Source organism: Oreochromis aureus, linkage group 23 (assembly GCF_013358895.1).
Source record: "Oreochromis aureus strain Israel breed Guangdong linkage group 23, ZZ_aureus, whole genome shotgun sequence".
In the NCBI taxonomy this organism is placed as follows: domain Eukaryota; kingdom Metazoa; phylum Chordata; class Actinopteri; order Cichliformes; family Cichlidae; genus Oreochromis; species Oreochromis aureus.
This window is the reverse complement of record NC_052963.1, coordinates 12,086,080-12,106,903: the sequence shown is the minus strand read 5'-3', so window position 1 is coordinate 12,106,903 and position 20,824 is coordinate 12,086,080. Positions and strand designations below refer to the sequence as shown.

At 44.5% G+C, this 20,824-nt stretch overlaps 1 protein-coding gene across 4 annotated transcripts in view; it reads right to left on the bottom strand.

Moving 5' to 3' along the window:
* LOC116319199 (mitogen-activated protein kinase kinase kinase kinase 4-like) overlaps positions 1-20,824 on the bottom strand; it is a 38,447-nt gene that overhangs the window by 7,294 nt on the left and 10,329 nt on the right. The window contains exons 3-23 of one of the 4 annotated variants that reach the window (XM_039606916.1): positions 15,831-15,887; positions 12,585-12,710; positions 12,315-12,425; positions 12,117-12,207; positions 11,406-11,536; positions 11,244-11,298; positions 11,077-11,155; positions 10,136-10,311; positions 9,975-10,047; positions 9,656-9,866; positions 9,399-9,554; positions 9,072-9,158; positions 7,678-7,887; positions 6,452-6,604; positions 4,530-4,799; positions 3,864-3,964; positions 3,362-3,489; positions 3,032-3,126; positions 1,366-1,544; positions 1,035-1,164; positions 440-751 (exon numbers count right to left, since the gene is read on the bottom strand). In XM_039606916.1, the coding sequence (XP_039462850.1) occupies positions 440-751; positions 1,035-1,164; positions 1,366-1,544; positions 3,032-3,126; positions 3,362-3,489; positions 3,864-3,964; positions 4,530-4,799; positions 6,452-6,604; positions 7,678-7,887; positions 9,072-9,158; positions 9,399-9,554; positions 9,656-9,866; positions 9,975-10,047; positions 10,136-10,311; positions 11,077-11,155; positions 11,244-11,298; positions 11,406-11,536; positions 12,117-12,207; positions 12,315-12,425; positions 12,585-12,710; positions 15,831-15,887 (2,931 nt within the window). The remainder of the gene's footprint in view (positions 1-439; positions 752-1,034; positions 1,165-1,365; positions 1,545-3,031; positions 3,127-3,361; positions 3,490-3,863; positions 3,965-4,529; positions 4,800-6,451; positions 6,605-7,677; positions 7,888-9,071; positions 9,159-9,398; positions 9,555-9,655; positions 9,867-9,974; positions 10,048-10,135; positions 10,312-11,076; positions 11,156-11,243; positions 11,299-11,405; positions 11,537-12,116; positions 12,208-12,314; positions 12,426-12,584; positions 12,711-15,830; positions 15,888-20,824) is intronic. The other 3 variants (XM_031738459.2, XM_031738460.2, XM_031738461.2) reach the window with 3 other exon arrangements.

The window sequence follows — 20,824 nt, the reverse complement described above, 5'->3', positions numbered from 1 at the left end:
AGGTAGCGCTGCGCTGCTCTATAAATGGGACATTTATCTTGAAATATTCCATCAAATCCCAAGAAGCTCCGGCTTTAGTTTCCTGCGTGTTATGAGCACGTTGTGCCACAAGGAGGTGCCAGTGTTAGCACAGTGTAATGCAGTGAGGTGCGGGAGGGGAAAGGAGGTTGCAGCAGCTCAGAAGATTCAAACCAGCCGAGTGAAGAGTGAGCAGAGAAGAGGAAGTGTGAAGCCAGCAGGACATGGAGGAGGAGAGGATGCAGGGCAGGCAACCCAGGAATGGACAGCTGACGTGTACAGACTGAGATGGAGGTTTGCATTTTATAGCCGTCACAATTAACCTGATACCATTTTTTTTTTAAGCTATTCATAAAGTCTGCACATTTTTCAACTGCCCACTCCTCAGCTGTGTGCCCTTAGTGGTGTGATGGCGACATACCTCTATGGCAGTGAGCTCGTCCAAAGAGATCTGTGGGGATACTGCAGGACTGGCATGGCTAGATGATGAGGGTAAGGAGGAAGAGGTAGTGGTTGTGGAAGAGGAGGAGGAGGAGGAGGAGAAGGAAGGGATGGTTGTGGAAGAGGAAGTGGAGTGATGGCTCTGCTGGATAAGGTCTGGTAGGTGATGTATGCGGCCCGGAAAGCCGTTTTTCTCTAGCGGGCCGCGACCGGGGGGCTGGGGTTGGCCGTGGCCAGCCGAGGAAGGGGAGGAAGATGAGAGAGTGACCAACCGCTTTATGTCAGCTGTGCTCTGGAAGCAAGAACAGGCACACTTGGGCTCAAGCAAGCAGGTGGGAAAGAAGGTGGAGCTATGTGTCTGTCTGCTAGTCTGCTGCTTGGTGTAGCAACCAGACATATTAAGATTATTCATCTTTAAACGTGAAAGCCTATGAAATGGCATGATCATATGCAGGAACAAAGAAATGGAGAATGAGTAGTTAAAACACTGACGCTGAACAGAAAATTTTAAACTACATTTCTAATCAGCACCACCAATCGGTCAAAATCAGGCACCGCCGGCCCGTCCCTCTTACCTGTCTGATGACCAGTGTGCCATCCTTGGAGGGTGTGGTTGCCTGTTCGCTTTCAGAGTCTTCGACCAGCATGGTTTTAGCAGACTCCGTCTCTCCGTTACTCACTCTCCTGCGGAAGCCATGGGGATATCTGATGTCCCATAACCAGACCAGAGTTAAACCAGCAGTCATGCAGATAAGCCATGCAGCACTGATTGGTATTTAACTGCAGCTCAACATGTTTGAAAATTATCAGACCAAAAAAAAAAAAAAAAAAAAAAAAAAATCCACGCAGTGCTTTATACTTCAACACAAAATACTAAATTAATAAAAGAGGCGGCAGGTGAATTACCCAGCTTTGGAGTCCTCTGCCCCTGAGGTGGACTCTTCTCCTGCCTCCTGATCCACCTCTTCCTCGTCCTCCTCGTCGGTTGTGCCCGACTCGTCACTTGAGGAGGAGTAATCTGTGACCTTGTGAGGAGGCCGCACATCGTCGACTGCACGCAGCTCCTTGGCGAGCGCTGTCAGGTCCTGAAAGCAGCAGCGAAAGTTTTAGACGTGCTGACAGGTCAACCTGCGAGCTCAGGTCCATTTCTCCGCTTTGGTGCAAGTTGCATTCGGTCTGAAGCAACGGCGCTAAGACCACTGAGGTGGTCCCATTTCTGGGTGGTCCTGTTTGGTTCATACTAATGAATTTTAGTTGGCTTAGATTTTTCAGCACAAAAAGAAACTGCACCAAAGAGGACAAACACTTCAAGTTTAAAAACTCCCTCCATAACAGAGGTTGCCCAGACAACGCATCAATATGATAGACTGAGCACACAAAGTGGACCTATTGTGCCTTTTGGCTGAATGATGTCATAGGGTGCACAGATACCCCCCACCCATTATCTTCATGTAAGGCACACAGAAGCTCCACCCACCTGCTGTTCAAACATCCTGCTTAGGGAGGAGCAGCCAATCGGAAGAAAGCTGGCTTTAAAAGGGAGAACAGCTAAACGTACAAAGCTACACTGGCAGACTTCATGACTACAAATATTGAGTCTGAAATGAGCAGACTAGGTCCACTTTAAATAAAAAGGCACAACAGGCTATCGTGCTGTAGAAAGTCTGAAATCTGAATCCCTCGTCGGTTCAAGGAACTGTTTATGTTGCTACTTCGTCTCTTTCACTTATGGGTACAAACCTGTACCGTCTTTTTCCATCTTTTAAACAACCTTCATTTAGTCTGACCTCTAGGAAGCAGTGAAGTAAGTAGCATGTTGTATGGGGGAATGTCAGATTACTAAAGAGCCCCTTTCTGTGGCCTAAATTAGTGTTTCACCTCGTCCTCCTTAACATGCTTGTCCTCTTCATTTTCCCCTCGCCCCTTTGTCATAATATAGTTGCATAAGCTTGTAAAAAGAGCAAGAAAAGAAGGTGGGATACTTCCGTGCTTCCAAGCCACAGTTTATCCACAAACACAACCAGGTGTGATCGCGAGCCATTCTGACAAGTACAAGGGAACACAGGAGGGGCATGTTTGCATTCAAATGTGGTTGCATTCAAATCTAGGAGCAGGAAGCTGCGGCGCAGGGTTAACCCTCCTTTTGTCTTGTGCATTTTTCTTGAGAGCAAGCAAAAAAAAAAAAAAAAAAAAAAAAAAAAAAAAAGGGCTGTGGAGGCGTATGGAAAGGTGCCAGGGGACGGTAAAGGCAGAAATAAAATAGTGAACCAATCTCCACAAAAGGAGCAAATGTCTTTTATCTGAAACCTTTATCGTGTAATGCCATGAGCAATGCATGAGCAATGGTGCAGCCATAGCAGAGGTGAGATTATGTAATCTCAGTTAATAGGCTTACCACATCACCCTAAGCAAGGCACCCCACCCAAACAATCAGGAAGCATTGGATTCACGTGAGGTTCCCACACCAGGTGGTTGGATAATTGGAGCAGTAGAAAATAGAGCAAAGTGGGAAAAACTGTTTTCACCTATTCATTTTCAAGTTTAACCAGCACTCGAGTAACAGTGGACTTACAGCTGGTCGAGTGGGCCTGGCGACGTTCTTTTCATCCTGTTTCTTGGAAACGTTTTCAGGCCGCTGGAGAGGCGATCCTTCAGATTTGGACGAAGCTTTGTGGAAATGAAAGGAAATGGCGTTAGTGAGGGGAGACAGAAGAGAGCTGGATGTGCAAAGGAGCTTTAATTGCCAAAAAAACAAAACAAAAAAAAAAAACCTTCTTTGAGCACAAGCTCAGACGATGGTATTTGAGCCAGATTTGTATAATTATGGTAATAATCCTAATCCGCTAATAAGCAGTCGGTAGGGTTAGTGATATGTAGCCGAGTGCAGTACCAGGGGACTCACAGCGTGGCCTGAAACGGTCCCCAGGACTGGCCTGGGAGCTGGAGTTGGAGGAGCCAGACGAGCTGCCGCTGCCTGGCCGGGACTGCAGCTTCTCCACTCGATCCCACAGCGGACGCTGCTCCACGTTACTGTGACAAGGAAGAACAATCTCAGTGGAAAGAAATGCAACTCCACTGTCAAGCCAAACGTGGATTAGTGGGAGTTTACATCACTGCAAAATTAAAGCACAATCTTTTGCATTTTATATGCAAACATAACCAACTTAGAATATTATGACTGCTTATAATATTGCAGATTAATATTTCTGTCTTAATAATCCGTCTTTTCTACCATTTATTTTTATTTTCTGAAACGCTCTATTCTGAGAGGTACCCCTATGTAGGGGAGGGGTTACTGTTTTGGCTTTTACAACTTTTAACAGTGTCCCATGTGAGCAGCTCTCTTAGATAGACCACATCCACATAATCCAAAAGCGAGACACGCCTGAGGTCTCTTTACCCACCTGCCCACGTTCCTCTGTCCGCCCTGGTTGCTGGGCTGTGAAGGCAGAGGGGACTCTCTACGTGACAGCACAGGAGACCTGGATGTTGTCCTCACCGGTACCTGGGAGACACGAGTATTTGACGATCATCACAAATCAATATGTTCCTAAAAACAATCATCTAATAGGACAACAGTGTCATCAAACAAGGAGGCTTATCCTCTGGTTCAGGCTCATGCTAATCAGTGAGCATATATTGGAATTTGAAGCTGAAGTGGAAATCATCCAAGAATTTAAAACTCCCCTAGTTTGACCACTGAAACAGGAGATAATCTTAGGGCGTAGCTGAACACAGCAGAGCCGAGAACACCCCCACAACACACAGAGCAATTTAGATTGGAGGAATGTGCAGTTTTATTTCTCATTTATGATTTTGAATATGAGCGATGGTGTAATCTGTTGGCCCAGAAATGCAAAGTTGTGCTGATTCATTTGAATACGCCCTCACAGCAGTTTTAAGTGTTAACAAGTGAGACTAGACGCAGCAAGGCAGACGCACACAGCCAGGAGGAGGCTGAACAGCATGCCACGTAAAAGTGGATGAGAGGAAGTGAGCGATGGAGGAGAGATTTGAAGGCTGGGTGTGGGAGGAGGGGGAGGGAAGGCAGCCGTCCCCCGGCACCTTACCTTGGGAGGGACCTCCTCGCTGCTGGCCTGATGTTCAAGCCTAGCCTGAGGGTGGTGGAGGGGAGGTTGGGGTTGGGGATCTATGCGTGCAGGCGATGGGTGGTGGTGGTGATGGTGGGGGTCCTGGGAGCGCAGGTGGAGTTGTGCAAAACTAGAGGCCACGCCGCCGGACTCGCTGAAGGACTGAGAGCGGGCAACCACGGGCGGAGGAGGAGGAGAGGGGGCAGCGCTGTTGCTGCTCTTTAGAGCAGCCAGGTGAGACCACTGGACCTTTTCGGGAGTCAGGAAGAGGAAGAGCAGGGGGGAGGGGGTGAAACAAGCAGACAACACAGTGAGACATGAGGGAAGATGCGTGTGGCTTTTTACATAATGTACACATGCACACGGCAGACAGCACAACACGAAACAATGACTTTTTCACTCTTACAGTCTGCGTTTTGTTTTTTTACAGGAATAAACCATTTGAAGAAAGAGGAGCCTGTGTCGGTACGATAAATACGAAGCTTCTGTTTCAAAAGTGTCATTCCAAATTACATATTACAATTTCTGAGCTTTAAAAAGGTTCAAAGGCAGATTATGTTGCAATCAGCCTATCCCAGCTTTTCTGCTGAGTAACACACACAAGTAGTACATTTTGCAGAAGTCTGCTGCAAGCAGAGCATCTAATTGCTTTTGCAATAAGCCACTGCCATCAGTATTGTTTTATATTCATGTTGTGAACCCACAATTAGATTTTTTTTAATGTGTAAGAAGAAGAATGAAAAAAAACAAACAAAAAAAAACTTCACAAAAATCCTCAAAGTGAAGAAAAGCTTATTTCAAATTCTCTCAAATGTATTAAAAATAAAAAAACAAAGGTAACAAATTTTTACTCCTCAGACACACAAACATGAGTTTAAGGTAAGTTAAGCTGAATTCTGCATAGCTCATCTTACAAACAAAAAACCCACACATCTGGTGCCATGTCTCTCCCCCCCCCCACAGAGATTGCAAAGTGCAGCAGATTTACTGAAAAGGTTACGGCTGCTATATGGCTGTTATTCTCCTCTAATTTAGTGTTGATTCGACAGAAATGGAACTGTCAGTGTGTGCTGGAGTTTTTTAAACCCTCACTCTGAAAAGGTGATGAGGCTAAGTGTCTCACTCCCGAGTGTCTTAGCCACAGAGCCCGAGGTTGTCTACGATGGTCATGCAGTTTTGCAGCTGTTATGATAAATTGGAGTTCCCCCCACTCTTCTCAAGCGGAAATCTCAAACAACAGTCCAGGAGGTTAAGTGGCAAAACTGTCCCATTTCTGGGTAGATCTGTTCTTGAATTGTTCTGTGATTGAGAGCTTACTCTGTAAAAGGCGCGTATTCCCCCACAAATACCACTACACCTAACTCTGTATGGGCATTCTTGTAGCAAAAAGATGACGCCACAGAGCGGCCCAAGAGAAATCATGATTATGTTCAGTATATTCAGCAAAAAGGCTGCGCTGAGCGTGCAAAAAGGATTTCAGGGGGGTAAATTATAACTCTATTTGCTCATTTGAAAGAAAAACATAAAACAAAGGCGAGAAATAAAATTATCGGCTTTTTAGCACTGGCGGAGGCAGTGATTGATGAACTCATTCACTATATCAGGAGCCTGTCTTTTTTTTTTTAAACTACTCAGACTGCTGACTGAAGTGCTTATGACTTACTGTGAGTCTCAACAAACCAAAATAGTACCCAGGGAAATCGAAAAAGGTGAACAGTCTAAAGCCACAGTTCACTCAAACACATTCTGCCCAGCCTCGCCTTCTCCTATTTTTTTATTTTATTTTTATTATTCAAAGTGGGCTAAATGTCTGAGAAAACTGAGTACACAAATCCAGTGCATTGACAGAATGAAGGAGGAGGAGAAGGAAAAGGCTAGGGAGCAGCGGAGGAAGGAGTTACCTGAGGCTCCATGGGTCGGTGCATGGCAGATGCTTCGGAGGAGGAGCCGCCGTTGGAGAACGGTTCAGAGGAACGAGGAGGCAGAGGGGGCTGCTTGGGAGGAGGGGCGGCCTGAGGGGAGCCCTGAATGTTCTTACGGTAGCGCTCGTCGGCCTGAGATGAAGGAATTGTAGAGGGTGGAAAAAAAGGGATGAGTATCAGGGAAAATCGTTCTTGTGGTCTCTTGGGAAACTTTTACATATAACCGACAACGATCAGGAACAACAGACATCCGGTGACAACGATATTAAACATGCTTGAAGCCAACTGTGGGCAGCCATACAGACACAGATACATGTGCAGACGTAACAGAGGGACTCTTTCAAACACACATCCCAGGATTTAAGTATGCAGTGGGGGAAAAAGATCGCTGTTAATGACGCAGGCCGGAGACACTGCTTGGTGCCCCTGCGTGTTAGTTTGGGCCTCAGTCATCCACATGCAGTGGCCCAGTCCACACACACAGAGTCGACACAGCCACACTGAAGAATTTATCAGACTGGATGTCAAAAGACAAAGAGGAATCCCTGAAAGCTTCTTTATTCTAACTCTCCTAGACCTTAAATATATTTCTCTCTCGTTCAGCCAGCTCGAAATTTAAATTAAGATGACAATGTCCCGATGGATGACGAGCAACAGTGGAAGTGAGAGGAAGAGCCAAAGAGACAGCGGAGGAGAGCAGGTCTGTTTTATTCAGGACACAAAAAAGGTCTGCCTGTGGTTCTCCCTGGACCCCCTGCTTCTTTCCTTCAAAAGGATGACTGTCTGAGAGCGCCTGCACTGTAACATGTTAGTTAGTGCTTTGGACCAGAACACCCACAACAGGCAAGTATGTGGGGAGGAAAACAATCCTTTATCATCATAACCACTGAGGCTGTGTGAAAGCAAGCAAGAAGAAGAAGGTGGAAAGAACAGGCAGAGCCGAGGAGGAGGTTCACCTCTCTGATAGGCTGAGGAGGTTGACTGACAGGCTCGCTGTCGGGCTCCGAGCTTTCTGTCTGGGGAGGGTTAGAGTCAGAGGGGGTTTCAGTCTGAAGGGAGCTGGGGGAGTTTGAGACCCGGCTCAAACTCTCATCAGTCCTCTCCTGCCCTGCTGCCTGGGATTTACTGCTGTCTGCAGGGATCGTCTGAGGGGCTCTGGAGGATTCGCAGGCGCCCCTCGCTACAGAGACGGCAGAGTTGAGGACCTGAGCTTGTGGGAGTGTGGCGAGGGCTCTGTCAGGGGGTAGAGTGGCAGCCTGTGGAGGCTTACTATGGTCTGATGGGAGTTTTGTTTTGTCGCCAGGTTGCTGCTTGGAGTCGTGCTGCAGGGACAGCAGGTACGCCTGCTCCTGCTGCAGGCGCTTGTGGAGACGCTCGGCTTTGCGCTGCTCCTCGAGCTCCCGCCACTTGAACTCCTGTCGCAGAGCGTAGGGTTGGTTCAGGGTGGAGAGAAGAGGCAGCGGCCATGTTTGGCCCAACAACAAGTCTTTACAGAGGCAGACTATGATGTGATCTTCGTCTCTTTAATCTTTCTTTTGACTCTTAGTCATGTTTGACTTGTGCTGTGCACACAAAACAAAGTTGTCTCTCCAAATCATAATTACTATTAAACACGTGAAAGAACAATTTCTTCACATTACTCTGCAGTGTAAACGACTCAAACACCTATTAAAAATAAAGCCGCGCTGTGGAGCATTTCCTGATGACATCCATTTATGTCCGTCTATCATGCATTGCCAGTGTGTTTCAAGGGTGGAGAAGGGCGGGGTGGGTTGGGCAAAAGAGCAAAACCCCACTCCCTACCTGGAGACACTCATACGCTTTGACATATTTAGCTATACCACTGACCCATGGCCATTTTACATCACCCATTCACGATGTGCAGAGGACAGATTTGCAAAAAGCTTAGAATGTCTTCCAATTTAAAACAAAATATCCTTATAAAGTTGAAGTCACATTTTTTATTGATAAATGATAAACAATCGTATGCAAATACTGTAAAAGTTAAAATCTAAAATATTTTTCCTGTTTTTGTTTGTTTTTTTAACCTTTTTTATCATAGTGGGCTAGAATAACAACTTCTTTCAGCTGCTCTCTTTACAGGTCACCACAGTGGATCATCTGCCTCAGTTTCACCCATCTCCAATGCATACCTCCACCTGGTCCCTACTCTCACTACATCATCACATCTGCAAACACTACAGTCCAAGAAGACATCACCATCACCAAATGTGAAAGGGATCAGGGTTGATTCCTGGTGTAAGTGGGCTAAAATGACTCAACAGCACCTTTAAATGAAATGAAGAAAGGAGAGGAAAAAAAAATAAAAAAATCCCGACCCTATTCACCTTTGGCTCCGCCTTACTGTCCTGATCAAACTTCAGTACATATAATATCCAAGCAACTCAATGCCTAACTCCTGAGAATTTCATGCATTAACAAAAAAAAAAAAAAAAAAAAGTCAGTAAAACACATCAAATCAAAAGCTGTAATCCTGAGATATGCAAATGACTTGTAGATACATTTAAAATTTGGAGGTTATGGAGGTGAAAGGACATCGTGATATAATAAGAAGGCTGAGTGTTTGTGTGCGACTGACCAGCAGCATGGCCTGTTCACGGAGCAGCTGCTCCTGCAGCATCTCGAGATGTCTCTGCTCCTCTTCCAGCTGGCGCCTGATGTACTCCTGTCAGCAGGAAAGAAAACCCATCAAGGCTGCACATGTCGTGTCTCTTTAAATAAGCACCAAGTACAACCCTAAAAATCCATCTTAAAACAGATAGAGGGATGTTTTGGCTTTGCTGCACTACGATAAATACATAAAGTAACCCCTGAGCTTCATGTCTTCATTTTACAGAACCAACACACCATTTCACTTCGTGTTTCGCTGGCTTTAATTTCAGTAAAAGTCATTTCAGAAACAGACCTGCTCACGATCGTTCCTCCTCTTCTCGTCCTGCCGGCGTTCCTCCTCCTCTTTACGTCTACGATCCATCTCCTCCATGCGCCTCTTTTCTTCTTGCTCGCGACGACGCTGCTCGCGCTCCTGTTGCCTCCTCATCTCCCGTTCGCGTCGCTGTTGCTGTGGGGGTATTTGTGGAGGGCAAATAAATTAAAAAGAGGGTAAAAACTGCCCGAAAAACAGCACAACAAACGACACAACGAGTCGAAACGAAACCCCACCTCCTCTAACCGCCTTCTCTGCTCCTTCTGTTGCTCGATACGTTTCTGCCTCTCTGCCAATAGTTGCCGCTTGTACTCCTCTTGCTCCCGGAGTTGCTGCTCCTGGAGGAGCTGCTGGTGACGGAGCGCCTCCGACCTCTCCTTGTTCTCCTGCTGCAGGCGGATGAAGTCACGCCGTAGAGTCGATTCACCTGGCACGTTGACAATTGAGCTGTATCGGTGTAAGAAAGAGACAGAAGGTTGGAGCTTTGTGAAATGCCTCCACCTGAGCAGGTGCACTTGTTTCCTTTCAGGGAAATGCTACAGGTGTAGAACATACCTGGGCTCTCCTTCTTGCTCAGGAGGATCCTCTTCCTCCTCCTCACTGCCACTGTACTCATACTCCGTCTCATCTGCACATGGACAAAAACCAGGAGTCACTCACAGCTTACGCATCCTACACTTTTCCAGCCTTTCACGATAAACCAGAAGCACGCGCACCTTTCTCGCCCCTCTTTTTCTTCGTCCGGTCGATGTGGTCTTTGAGCTGTATGCGGACCTGCCGCTCGTTGGGCTGGTCTCGGATGAAGGGGTGCTTCAGCAGCTGCTCTGTTGGTGGGCGCTGCGTGTAATTCTTCACGAGGCAGCTCTCGATGAAACTGAAGAACTTTTTGGACCTGTGAGCGAGTTGGGGGAGAGAAACAACACAAGGCTGAGAGAGCGAATCAAAAACAGAAGTATTTCAGCCATGCAACGAGAAAGTGAAACAGACATTTCTGAAAACAGGCTCTGACTCCAAACGCCTCACGAGTCCTAACAGCGCTCCCTCCCCTTCACCAGACACTCGCCAGCGCAACAAAAACTGAGGTTTATGCACACAGAGAAGCAGTGTCGAACCTTTTATTACATATACTCCAGGAAAACTGAAATATGGGACACGCTGGAGTGAAATTATTATCACAACTGCACCTGCTGCCGAGCACCGTCAGATTCACTTGCGACAGCAGCAAATCAAACCGGTATTTTACGAAACAGGGTTGGAGTATAAACTAAAACAGCAATTTCTGTTTGAAGACAAATGTAAAACGAGAGCCAGTTCATTAGAGCGTTCGAGCTCTGAGATGTTTCTGCAGTGCAGTCCAGAGCAGCGATCCAGTGTGTTTGTGCGAGTGCCAGGAGAGCCTGAGCCTGCCAGAGCAGGTGTACCACAGATGTTCGAGTCAGCAGCAAAGCACTAAGGCAAAGCTGAGCTCTTAGATTTAAGTCTCTGTAGCTGCCTGGGCTGAAGTCTGACATAAAACAAAATGCACATAAAAAGGACAGAAGGAAATCTGTGCATAAAATATCTCAGAGTATATGTGTCAGGATTTTGCAGGGTAGTGAGGCGACTATATAGGACAGACACGTAAACAGTAAAAACGTCCTTTCCGGGTGGTGCTCACCATTTTTTAGATTTCAGCCGAGGAGGAGGATTTCTTGGAATGAGGAAGAGTGCACGCATGGGGTGCATGTCGCAAAGAGCTGAAAGAAGCGTTGCAAAACGGTTAAAGATTCAAGAGGATTAAAAGATGAAGAAAAAACATAAATGATAAGAGAAACAGGCACTCACGGGGAGCTCCTTCAGCCATTTCAATAGCCGTGATACCGCAGGACCACAGATCACTCTGCGAGAGAAGAAAACCCCCAATAAGAAAGCCATTCACAAGAATAATTCACCTTTGCAGTTACAGGAAGTCAGGTTTTGAATGCTCGACACGCTGGAGAACCTTACTCGGTAATCATATGTTGCATCTGGGTTCTCGTCACAAGCGATGACTTCTGGGGCCATCCAGTAAGGTGTTCCAATGAAGGTGTTTCTCCTTCCAACTGTCCGATCCAGCTGAGCACTCACGCCAAAATCCACTGAAGAGATAAGGAGCGAAGACAGTCAGTTAAACGCTGTACGATCATCTTCAAAGACTCAATTTCAAGCATGAGTAATGGGCCGCTAGAAAATAGCTTTTAACCTTCTTACACACAAGCATAATCTTTTCACTGGTAGGTGTAGCTATTACTGGCTAGCTTGGTTGGCAAGCTGCATCTGTAATTCACCATAGCTGGCAAAATCTAGACTTAAAACAAAATGTGTAAAAACACTTTAAGTTGTCAAGTTAAGTACCACTGAATGGGAACCATTAACTATACATAAATTTAAATCTTAATGGAATTCATGATATTGAGCTATATTAAAATCTATACCACTGGCTAAAATTGTCTTTGGTACCATTCAGTACACATGTTTATGACTACTATAAAGTTTGGCATTTCAACATGCCCGTTTATAAAAATTGATTCTTTTGCCTGCCTCAAGTGGCCACCTGAGAAACTACAGTTCGTCCGAAACTGTGGAGGTGGGCGCTTTATAGATGTTTTAGAGTCCTGTGTTGACACTGACATTTATTGGCCCAAAAGGTATCAAAGACATGAAAACTCAGTCACTCACCTAGTTTAACTTCAGCATTCTCCGTCAATAAGACGTTCTGGCCTTTGATGTCACGGTGGATGACGTGGTGGGCGTGTAAGTGGGCGAGACCCTGAGGAGGGTAGAGGAGAGCAATATTAGTGAAAGAAGGTAGAGGAGAGAAGAGAAATGAGGAGAAGAGAGAGAAAAAAAAAGGGGGGGGGGGGGGGATGTGCTCACTCTGAGGATCTCTCTGGAGATGTAGGCAATCCAGTCTTCCTTCAGCTGGTTCCCCTTTGTGTTCTTCACTAGGTCTGTGATCGAACCAGCACCACAGAACTCCATCACCAGCTGCAAAACAGACAAAGTCAATGGAAAAAAAAAAATATATATTAAAATAGGCCTAGTTCTGGGAAGTTAATAAAAAGGGACTGCTAGAAAAAGAAGTGAGCATCAGTGCTACAGTCTTTACATTTTTTAAAATGTCCTCACTGGATTTGAGGGGCTTACCCATAGCTGGTCATCGTGTCCCGGAGGGCTCTTCTTAATGAAAGCACCATAGTAGGTGGCTATGTTTCTGTGGTGGGAATACTTCTTCAGCATATTGATCTCCAGTTTAATTTCCTCTTCTTCATCCTAGACAAGTAAACACAAACACAGGTGCACATTAAAAGAGGGCGTTTGGCCTTGCCCCGAAAAATCTTTATGATGAGGCGTGTAGGCTCCTTTTAATTATAACCTGACCTCAAGTAACGTTTCATTTCACAAATAAATCAATTCACTTCCACACTTTGTGTCACAGCAAGTGTCGAGAAGCACAACAGCTCCCTGGTGCAACATGGCTGCAGCCCGGCCTTTTCATTCAGCACGAGCGAGGAATGAGTCCTTTGTTTATGGATTACTGTTGCATGAATGATTTGCATTGTACGTTAGACACATCAGATAAACCTACAATAACAACCAGCTGCTATTATCCACAGAGCTGGAAAGAAAGCTCTGCCATGAACCTTCACCTGGAAAAAAAAAAAAAATTATTACTTAATGGGTGTAGGATTACTTAAGGGAAGAGCAGGAACAGGAAATGGGCGCGTTTAAAATTTAAATGCAACCTAAAGGGAACTCTGAGGGATTAACGCGAAAGAGCTCAATCAAACTAGCAGATGTAGTGATCACGCAGCGTTTAATCTCTGCTGCAAATGACCTTTAGTTGCAGATAGCGGGAGCAAACCTGCCCACCATCGCTTCTTCACAAAAAGGTCAGAACTAGCTGCAGTGCAAACTCCCCACTTGCACCCTGTAGCAACTTGACACAGATTAACAGCGATGCACTAATTGAACACATACATAGATCAGCCTGCAAGTGGTTTGCTTTATGGTTACATGGCCTATTATTTACGAAGTACAGTGGGAGGGACAAGAGTACAAGGGTGGGGGTGGCTGCACAAAATTACCACTGCATAATACAGTGTGTGCACGCTTCAGATATTTGTATATCCTGTCAGTTCCATTATTAGCATTCTGCACCAAAATGTGTTACAGCTGATTTAAAGGTGATGCTGTGTGTGCATGTTACTACGCTGGATGGTGTGAGTGCATCGCACACAGCAAAATGGCAGTTGGCCGTCTTTACAGGCAGCCACGCTGCTGCTGCATGACTCGTTTGAGTTGACGTAAGCCTTTCTGTTGTGCGCATCCCCCTCCACCACCCCATCCTCCTCCGACCCTCCCTTCCCCGTGTACCCCCTCTCTGCTGCGCAGCTGTTGGATTATCACACTCCCGACTGCGAAAGCCTCTCTGCCACGAGTCACATGGCGAGGGAGAGACAATCATATGGTGATGGGTGTCGGAGAGAGAGGCAAAGGCGAGCAATATGTCAGCGCACGACGCACACACATAAGATGCTATTAATCTGTGGCACTAGGCCACACCCAGTATTCCCAATTTAGGCTTGAAGATAAGATCTTTAGAAAGTGTAACTCAAAGATTTAACAAAGAGAAAACTCCAGCCGAGTTTCCTCTCATGTCTTAAAACAACATAAACGGATCTTTAAATCTCCAGGGGTGAAAAAAAACAAAACAAAACAGTTAGCCATGTTCTTTGTCTTTGATAGCTTGGTAATACATTTTCACAAATTAAAATCCAATACAGTGTTTACTAAAGTGTAACTGTTGGATCCCAAATTGCAGAAACATCCTTGGCCTTGTGTCAGGAAGCGCTGCACACTCAAGGCGTAGAAATCCTTTTAATTTAACAGAAAATAGCATGTCAAAATGGAAAGGCATCTATGTTTTTTTAAGCTTGTGGCCTGTATAGCTGCAGAAAAGAGGACTTGTTTGGATTTGAGAATGTGGGTCACAGTGAACCTGCACAGAACCTCTGTGCCTGCGGATGAGCTCAACGGCCAGGACGGCGAGCGCGACACGGGCCAGCTGAAACATAACAACCAGAAAAATAGCTGACAGATCTAACTGAAGCTCCGTAATTGAATATTTCAGGCGTACGGTCATAACAGATCAAACTGTGAGTCATTATTTGAGCACCGTTTGACTGAGTTAATTAGTAGGCTTCAAACTGACTTAAAAATCACTGTGTGAGGTCCACCAGTTAGTGAGCTTTGGCACTTTAATAGCAATGGCAGTGCACAGTCATTCGTTTGTGTGCAGGTAATAAAAACCCAGCTTAATCTCAGAATGATTTATGTCATGATAGCTGCGAGGGAAGATAGCAGAGCAGGCTAAACCTAATAACAGTCACTGTAATGCACTAAATACAGCCAAAGTCTCACATAAACAGACTGAAGACAGACTTTAAAAGGGCCACCAGTGAAAAACAAAACACAAAAATACAGCCAAGCAGGTTTTAGGTGAAGTGGACACCTGCTTCTCGTGACAAGTGACTCCATGTTCTCAGTGAGTGACTAGACGTCTGAAAAGGCACACCTAGTGTTTCACACACATCAGGAAACAGCTGGTCCATTCTCTCCCACACGATAACAAGTCAGTCGAGAGTGTAACTCTGACTCATTGTGACGTAAGCGCGCGTGAGGGGTGGCAAAAAGGCATGTCAGGGCACACGAGCTGCATCACCAGTTCCTGTTGAGCTTCTGATGAGGACTGTGTGATGGTAGGATAGAAACATGTTGCATCCACAAAGCAGTAAATGTGTCCTCACACCGGTGAAAATTCAGCTCGCGGCTGTCGGCTGTGATGCCCTCTGAGGAAGATGATGCGCGACACGTTCAAACTGGGCTCCAGGATGGGTCCGGCATTTTTACGCCCATGTTGCTTTCATCATAACCAACACGGTGTGGGTGGTTAGCCCTGCTGGTCTTCGCTGCTCCTCTCAAACCTTCTGCCTTGTGTTTCTGCATGTGTGTATATGTGGTTGTTTCTCATCTGCAGATGGGACCTCCCACAGCTGAGGGCAGCACGCTTGCTGCTAAATGACAAAGCTAACTCAAAAAATAAATAAATAAATAAAAATAAGCAGTATCCTGTTGCCTCTGCGCCTTCCCTGCTGCTGTTTATTAGTGAGGACAACTCATTACAGAGCGGGGCTTTTTCTCCTCTGCAACCTCTAAATATTCAGACGCAAGTTCCAGAGGAATGTGTGCAGATTTTTATGTTAACCAGACTCTAGTATAATTACATTTGACCACAAGAACATTTTTAGTACACCAATGATAATCTAATATGTTGCGCCAAATCTATCTTTTTGATATAAAAGTATATGTAGCGTGACATTTAAGGCTTACCTCTGTGACGTCCATGACCTTGATGGCAGCCAGCTGTCCAGTCTTGACATGTCGTCCCTGCAAAGACGACAAACAAAAGCATATGAGCATTCAAGCACATGGCAAAGGTCACTGTGGTCTTATCAAGTATGTTGTACACTGCTATTTAAATTTTTTTAAAAGAAGGGAAAAAAGCTTTAGTTATAGCCAATATACTCATTCAAAACAGGTGGTGAACTGGTTTATAAATTAACTGGTGTATCCACATTTGGTGACAGGTGGCTCTTTGTTGTCCAAATATGGTCACATCCATTTTCCAAAACACAAAGGATACAAAGGTAAAGTCAGTCCATTTATTAGGTTATTTGATAGGGGAAAAAAAACAGATAAACATACTAATGGTATAAGTGTGTAACTGAACAAACTGATGCATTCTCACAAAAAATTTGTCTGCTCCAGTGTATTGAAAATATATTGGAGCAGGCATCAGTTTATGGAAGTCACTGTGTTGTAATGTCATCTTGAATACAGAGGCCGAGATGGACATCGTGCCACATAATCTCATTTTAGTTATGTGGCTAGAGACAGCAGCACGCCAAAGGTGGAAGTGAAGAGAGCTTCTTGGCATTTGTGTAGCATGGAGGCAAATTTTAATTCACGTTTGCATCTCCAAACTCTCTGTATGAACAATCATAACTTAGTTTTATCATTCAAGAAGAGGTCTCAATGCCAACCTCAGACATCATCTCCTGAACTGAAGTCAGCAGCAGCTGGTTATAAGTTAACATTATGCTAGCTAATGTTAGATTCAAGTATCCTAAAAATATCAGTTTCTCTCTAATAAACACTAACGCCAGCCAACAGCATAAACAACAGCAGGTCTTACTGACAGGATATCCTCAACAACTCACCTCAGGATCGCTGTCAGAGCCAGCTTGTTTGACTTGTATCAGACTCGTTTCTTTAAGTTTCACAGGTTCCTCCGGAGTAAACAAGCATAGACACGAGCTAAACAGCAGCCTGACAGCCTACACTCACTACAGATGAACGGTGGCCAGAGTTATTAATCCTACAGCTGCCACCATAGCCAGGATTATGCGCTTGAATTGGGAGGGCTAAAAAAAAAAAGTAACGAAGTTAACTGCAATCTGCAGTCTACTGATATCTAGTGGAGATATTTTACACACTGTAACTTTAAAGCTATCAAAGGACTAGTCCACAACCCACTGCATGTCCTCCGTTATACACAGTCTTTGCCATTTTCATACATAACACGACTTATTTTTTTTTTAAATATATAAAATAAAAAAAATTCCTGAGTTGCAACCCCAATACAAGCACTTCAATTACTTTATCTAATTAAACGTTTGACTGCCATTTTTACCATACATTTCACACAGGAACTGAGATCAAGAGTTGGATTGTTCCTATTAAAGAAAGCAGTTTCAAGTCCTTTGTATCTCACAGCCCATGTAAAACTATGATATACATAGGACCAAACAGGAGCATGCGATTCCCAAGCCATGAAGCCCCGACATTCCCAGACTTCTCTGCTCTCCTAACACCCTACTGCCACTCCTTACATAAACAAAGGGACCAAAATAGTGGCCTCCCTACATCCCCCTCCCTCCCCCGCAACCCCGAGACGAGATAAAACATGGGACATTTTTGGGAGCTGACCCACATGGGTATTCCCCTTCTCCACTGCAGTGATACTCTGTCTCTCTGCCTACCACTGCTGCAATGTACCGGACACACGTGTCAGTTCACTGTATAGTCTTTGTGCATGGCTACAGAGAAAACTGCTTCTCACACACATATGTACAGCCTCCCCGCCGACACTACCGTCGTCATCTTAGCCAGTGCATTCCATAGTCAATTGAAACTGTATGGATTATGACAATAAAAGCTATGCAGGCTTTGGGGGCCTCTGTTTTCACTGGGCAGGAGAGGTGGGGGCGATGAGAGGGACACTTTACAATGACTTTAATCCTCTCCACTTTGATCCCAGGGGTTCCCTCTGCAAAAACAACAGAGGCTGACATTGCAGCCGTCACCTCCTCCTGCACATGCAGTCTGTTTTGCTAGGTTACAGGTGCAGCCGAGGAACTCTGCAGTCATCCTCATGTCTCATGTGCACTGAGAAAGTCGACATTCAGACAAATGATTATGATTTTTGAGCCAAACATAATTAATTGAATTTTAGATTGCATTATTGCTAAATCTTTAAGTAGCTAATACTTGTTTAAAGCTTGTTAAAAACAAAAAACAAAAACAAAGACAGTTTCTGGGAAAACCTGACAGGCATTTTTCTCCATTTTCAGACCAAATGACTAATTGGTTCATTGAGAAATGACTGGGAGATTAATCAGTGTACCGCCTTATTATAATGGAAACAATAAAAAAAAAAAAAATGTATGCATCCTATGACTTCAGTAACATATTAGTCAGCTAATTGAGAAATGAGCCAAACATGCACCGGGTCTCTGGATGTCTACAGGAAATGAGGATTTCACTGCGTGAGTCATGAACTTTGTTTCTAACTACCGACCACAAACAAGGTCAACACTGAAAAGGAGCAGACAGGAGAAAAATAATCAAGACCGTCTTTGTGTTTTGGCTCTTCTGCAGCCCCTCTCCCATTAGCACTAGAGCTCACGCTCAAAGAAAACTTGTTGGATCCAACGCTGTGACGCTTTGATCCAGGGGAGGAAAAAACATATTCTGATGCGATTTGGATTTTCCACAAAGACCATCCGCATAATTGTGGGATACATTCAACTCAATAACAACGCAGTTAATCTCCCTCCTTGGCTGTTAATAAATTAAAGCTGTTAATTCGTACTGTTTTACAGTTGACAGTGCCTTGATGAATGTGTACAAATCTATGACAGCCAAGCTAAATGTCTGCTTACATGGATGATTTAAAGTCATGTAGTTTGGAGTAGATACCAGAGGTGCAAATTTCCCTTCCCCCCTCCCTACGATTCCCTTTCTGTTAGCCTAAAAGCGTTCCTAGTCGTATAAATCCAAGTTTTTTTTTTCCAGCTTCTGGGAGGGTTATCTAAGCCACAAGGTTATTGCATTTTGATACCACAACACAACTGGGTTACACATCATTAGCACATGAGCAATGAGAGGAGTGCCTGGTTTACAGTCAAGCTCCAAGTTTTGACTTTATCCTCTTACAACATGCACTTATTGTGAAAACACTTTGGGGTTAAACACTATGTTGCACAAGTAAACAGAAATGAATCAGCGCATATGAAAATAACCAGGCTTTCAGAAAAAAAAAAAAAAAAAAAAAAAAAAAAAAAAAGATGTCACCAAATCTATGCAACAGATCCTAAAACTACTATTCTTAATCTGGGGTATTCTTACAAGCACTGTCAAAAAATAAGCTCTAAGAACTGGTCTAGCAAGAGCTTAGCAGCCACTTAGCCATACCAAATGCAGTTTGTAGACATGTTCAAACTCCAACCTGTTCTGAGTCAACTCATCACATGGCGACGCTTCGTCAGGATCCTTACGTGTCAAGATTTAAAGCGCTGGGTACCCTTTTAGCACCATTTTTCAACATGCATGTTAGTCCATTAGACGTTAATAGGTCCCTAAATGCAGCGGTAAATAAGGTCTGCTAGGGTATTGTCACTTTCAGTGGATGGGAGCAAAGAACATCCTGCAAAGGTTTGCTACATATGAGATTTTGCCAGAAGTCTGAAGTGTATTTTTCTACTGTGAAAGAGTGAAAGATATCCCACAAAGATTTAAAAAAAATAAATTAAATAAAATTACCAGGCAGGACATCTTTTTGTTTTGAGTTGAGTGATTAATGCCATCAGCGAGTTTCCTAACTGCTAATGCTGACTTTGATCCGCTGTTATTTAGACTTACTTGGCAATAAAAGTTTTTTTGTTTTGTTTTTTTTAACTCTTTTTCCTCCTAAAGACGACATCTGATGACGTCGCCTGTACCCTTAAAGACAAGTTTTGACACCTCGGCGTATATCAAAGACGTGGTTTGAAGACCATTAGAACCATTTCCGGGTATTCCCAAGGGTAGCTGCATAGGCAGAGACCACCCTCACCAACTTCTGATCCATACCCAGTCATTTTGGTCTATAAGCAAGCCCGAAATATGACAGAAACCACTCTGTACAGAAAGCGCTACAAAGATTACTCCCAGCAGTCTTTCAAGGGGTAAACCGTTAAGGAGTATGGGATGAGTTGGGAGTGAGTAAGTGCTGCAAACTTGTGCAAATGCACAATCATCTGATAAAATATGTATAGAAGTATCACTCGCTTTAAAAATTTGTCATGGGGTTCCAAAAAGAAGGCAACAGAGACACTTCTGCTTAATTTAAACCCAATTTTAGCAACAGAGATCATAAACTGTTACATGCTGTCTGGTCTCTAACGCGCTATGTGACAGTTTGCCTCATGTCTTCACGTCAGAACTCACTGACCACATGACAACTTCCACTATTTTTTAATATCCCAAAGCTCCTACATAGGCTTGGAACTAGTCTTTAAACATGTCTTGTTTATAAATTTATAGTAATTAAATATATTAAGTAACTCCTAACTAATCAGACAGCCAGTGAGGCTCAAGTTTTTATTTTATTTTATTGAATAAATCAATATTCAGCTGATCGTTTCCAATCAGTCATGCAGTAGAGCCCATGGTACAAAGCTGGGGATGGAAATAGACTTGGGTTGATCAGAGGAGGCCTGCAGCTAGGCACTAAAGGGCCCGTTGAAGCAGTCAGCTAGGTGTGGCTGTAGAGGGGTTATCTGAGGCACTAAGCTATCACTCAGCCCTCCCTGGCCTCCATCTCTACTCCTCCATCACAGCTCCTCTTAACCATGGCCAGATGTGTTCCTGGCATCCCTCCAGCTCAGCACTAAAACCACTGAATGACTTACTGCCTTCAGAGCCAAAGACATTAACTTAAAAATCTACCCTAAAACTAAATATGCTCCACTATAAGGGCTTCCATTAACAACGCTGTGGAG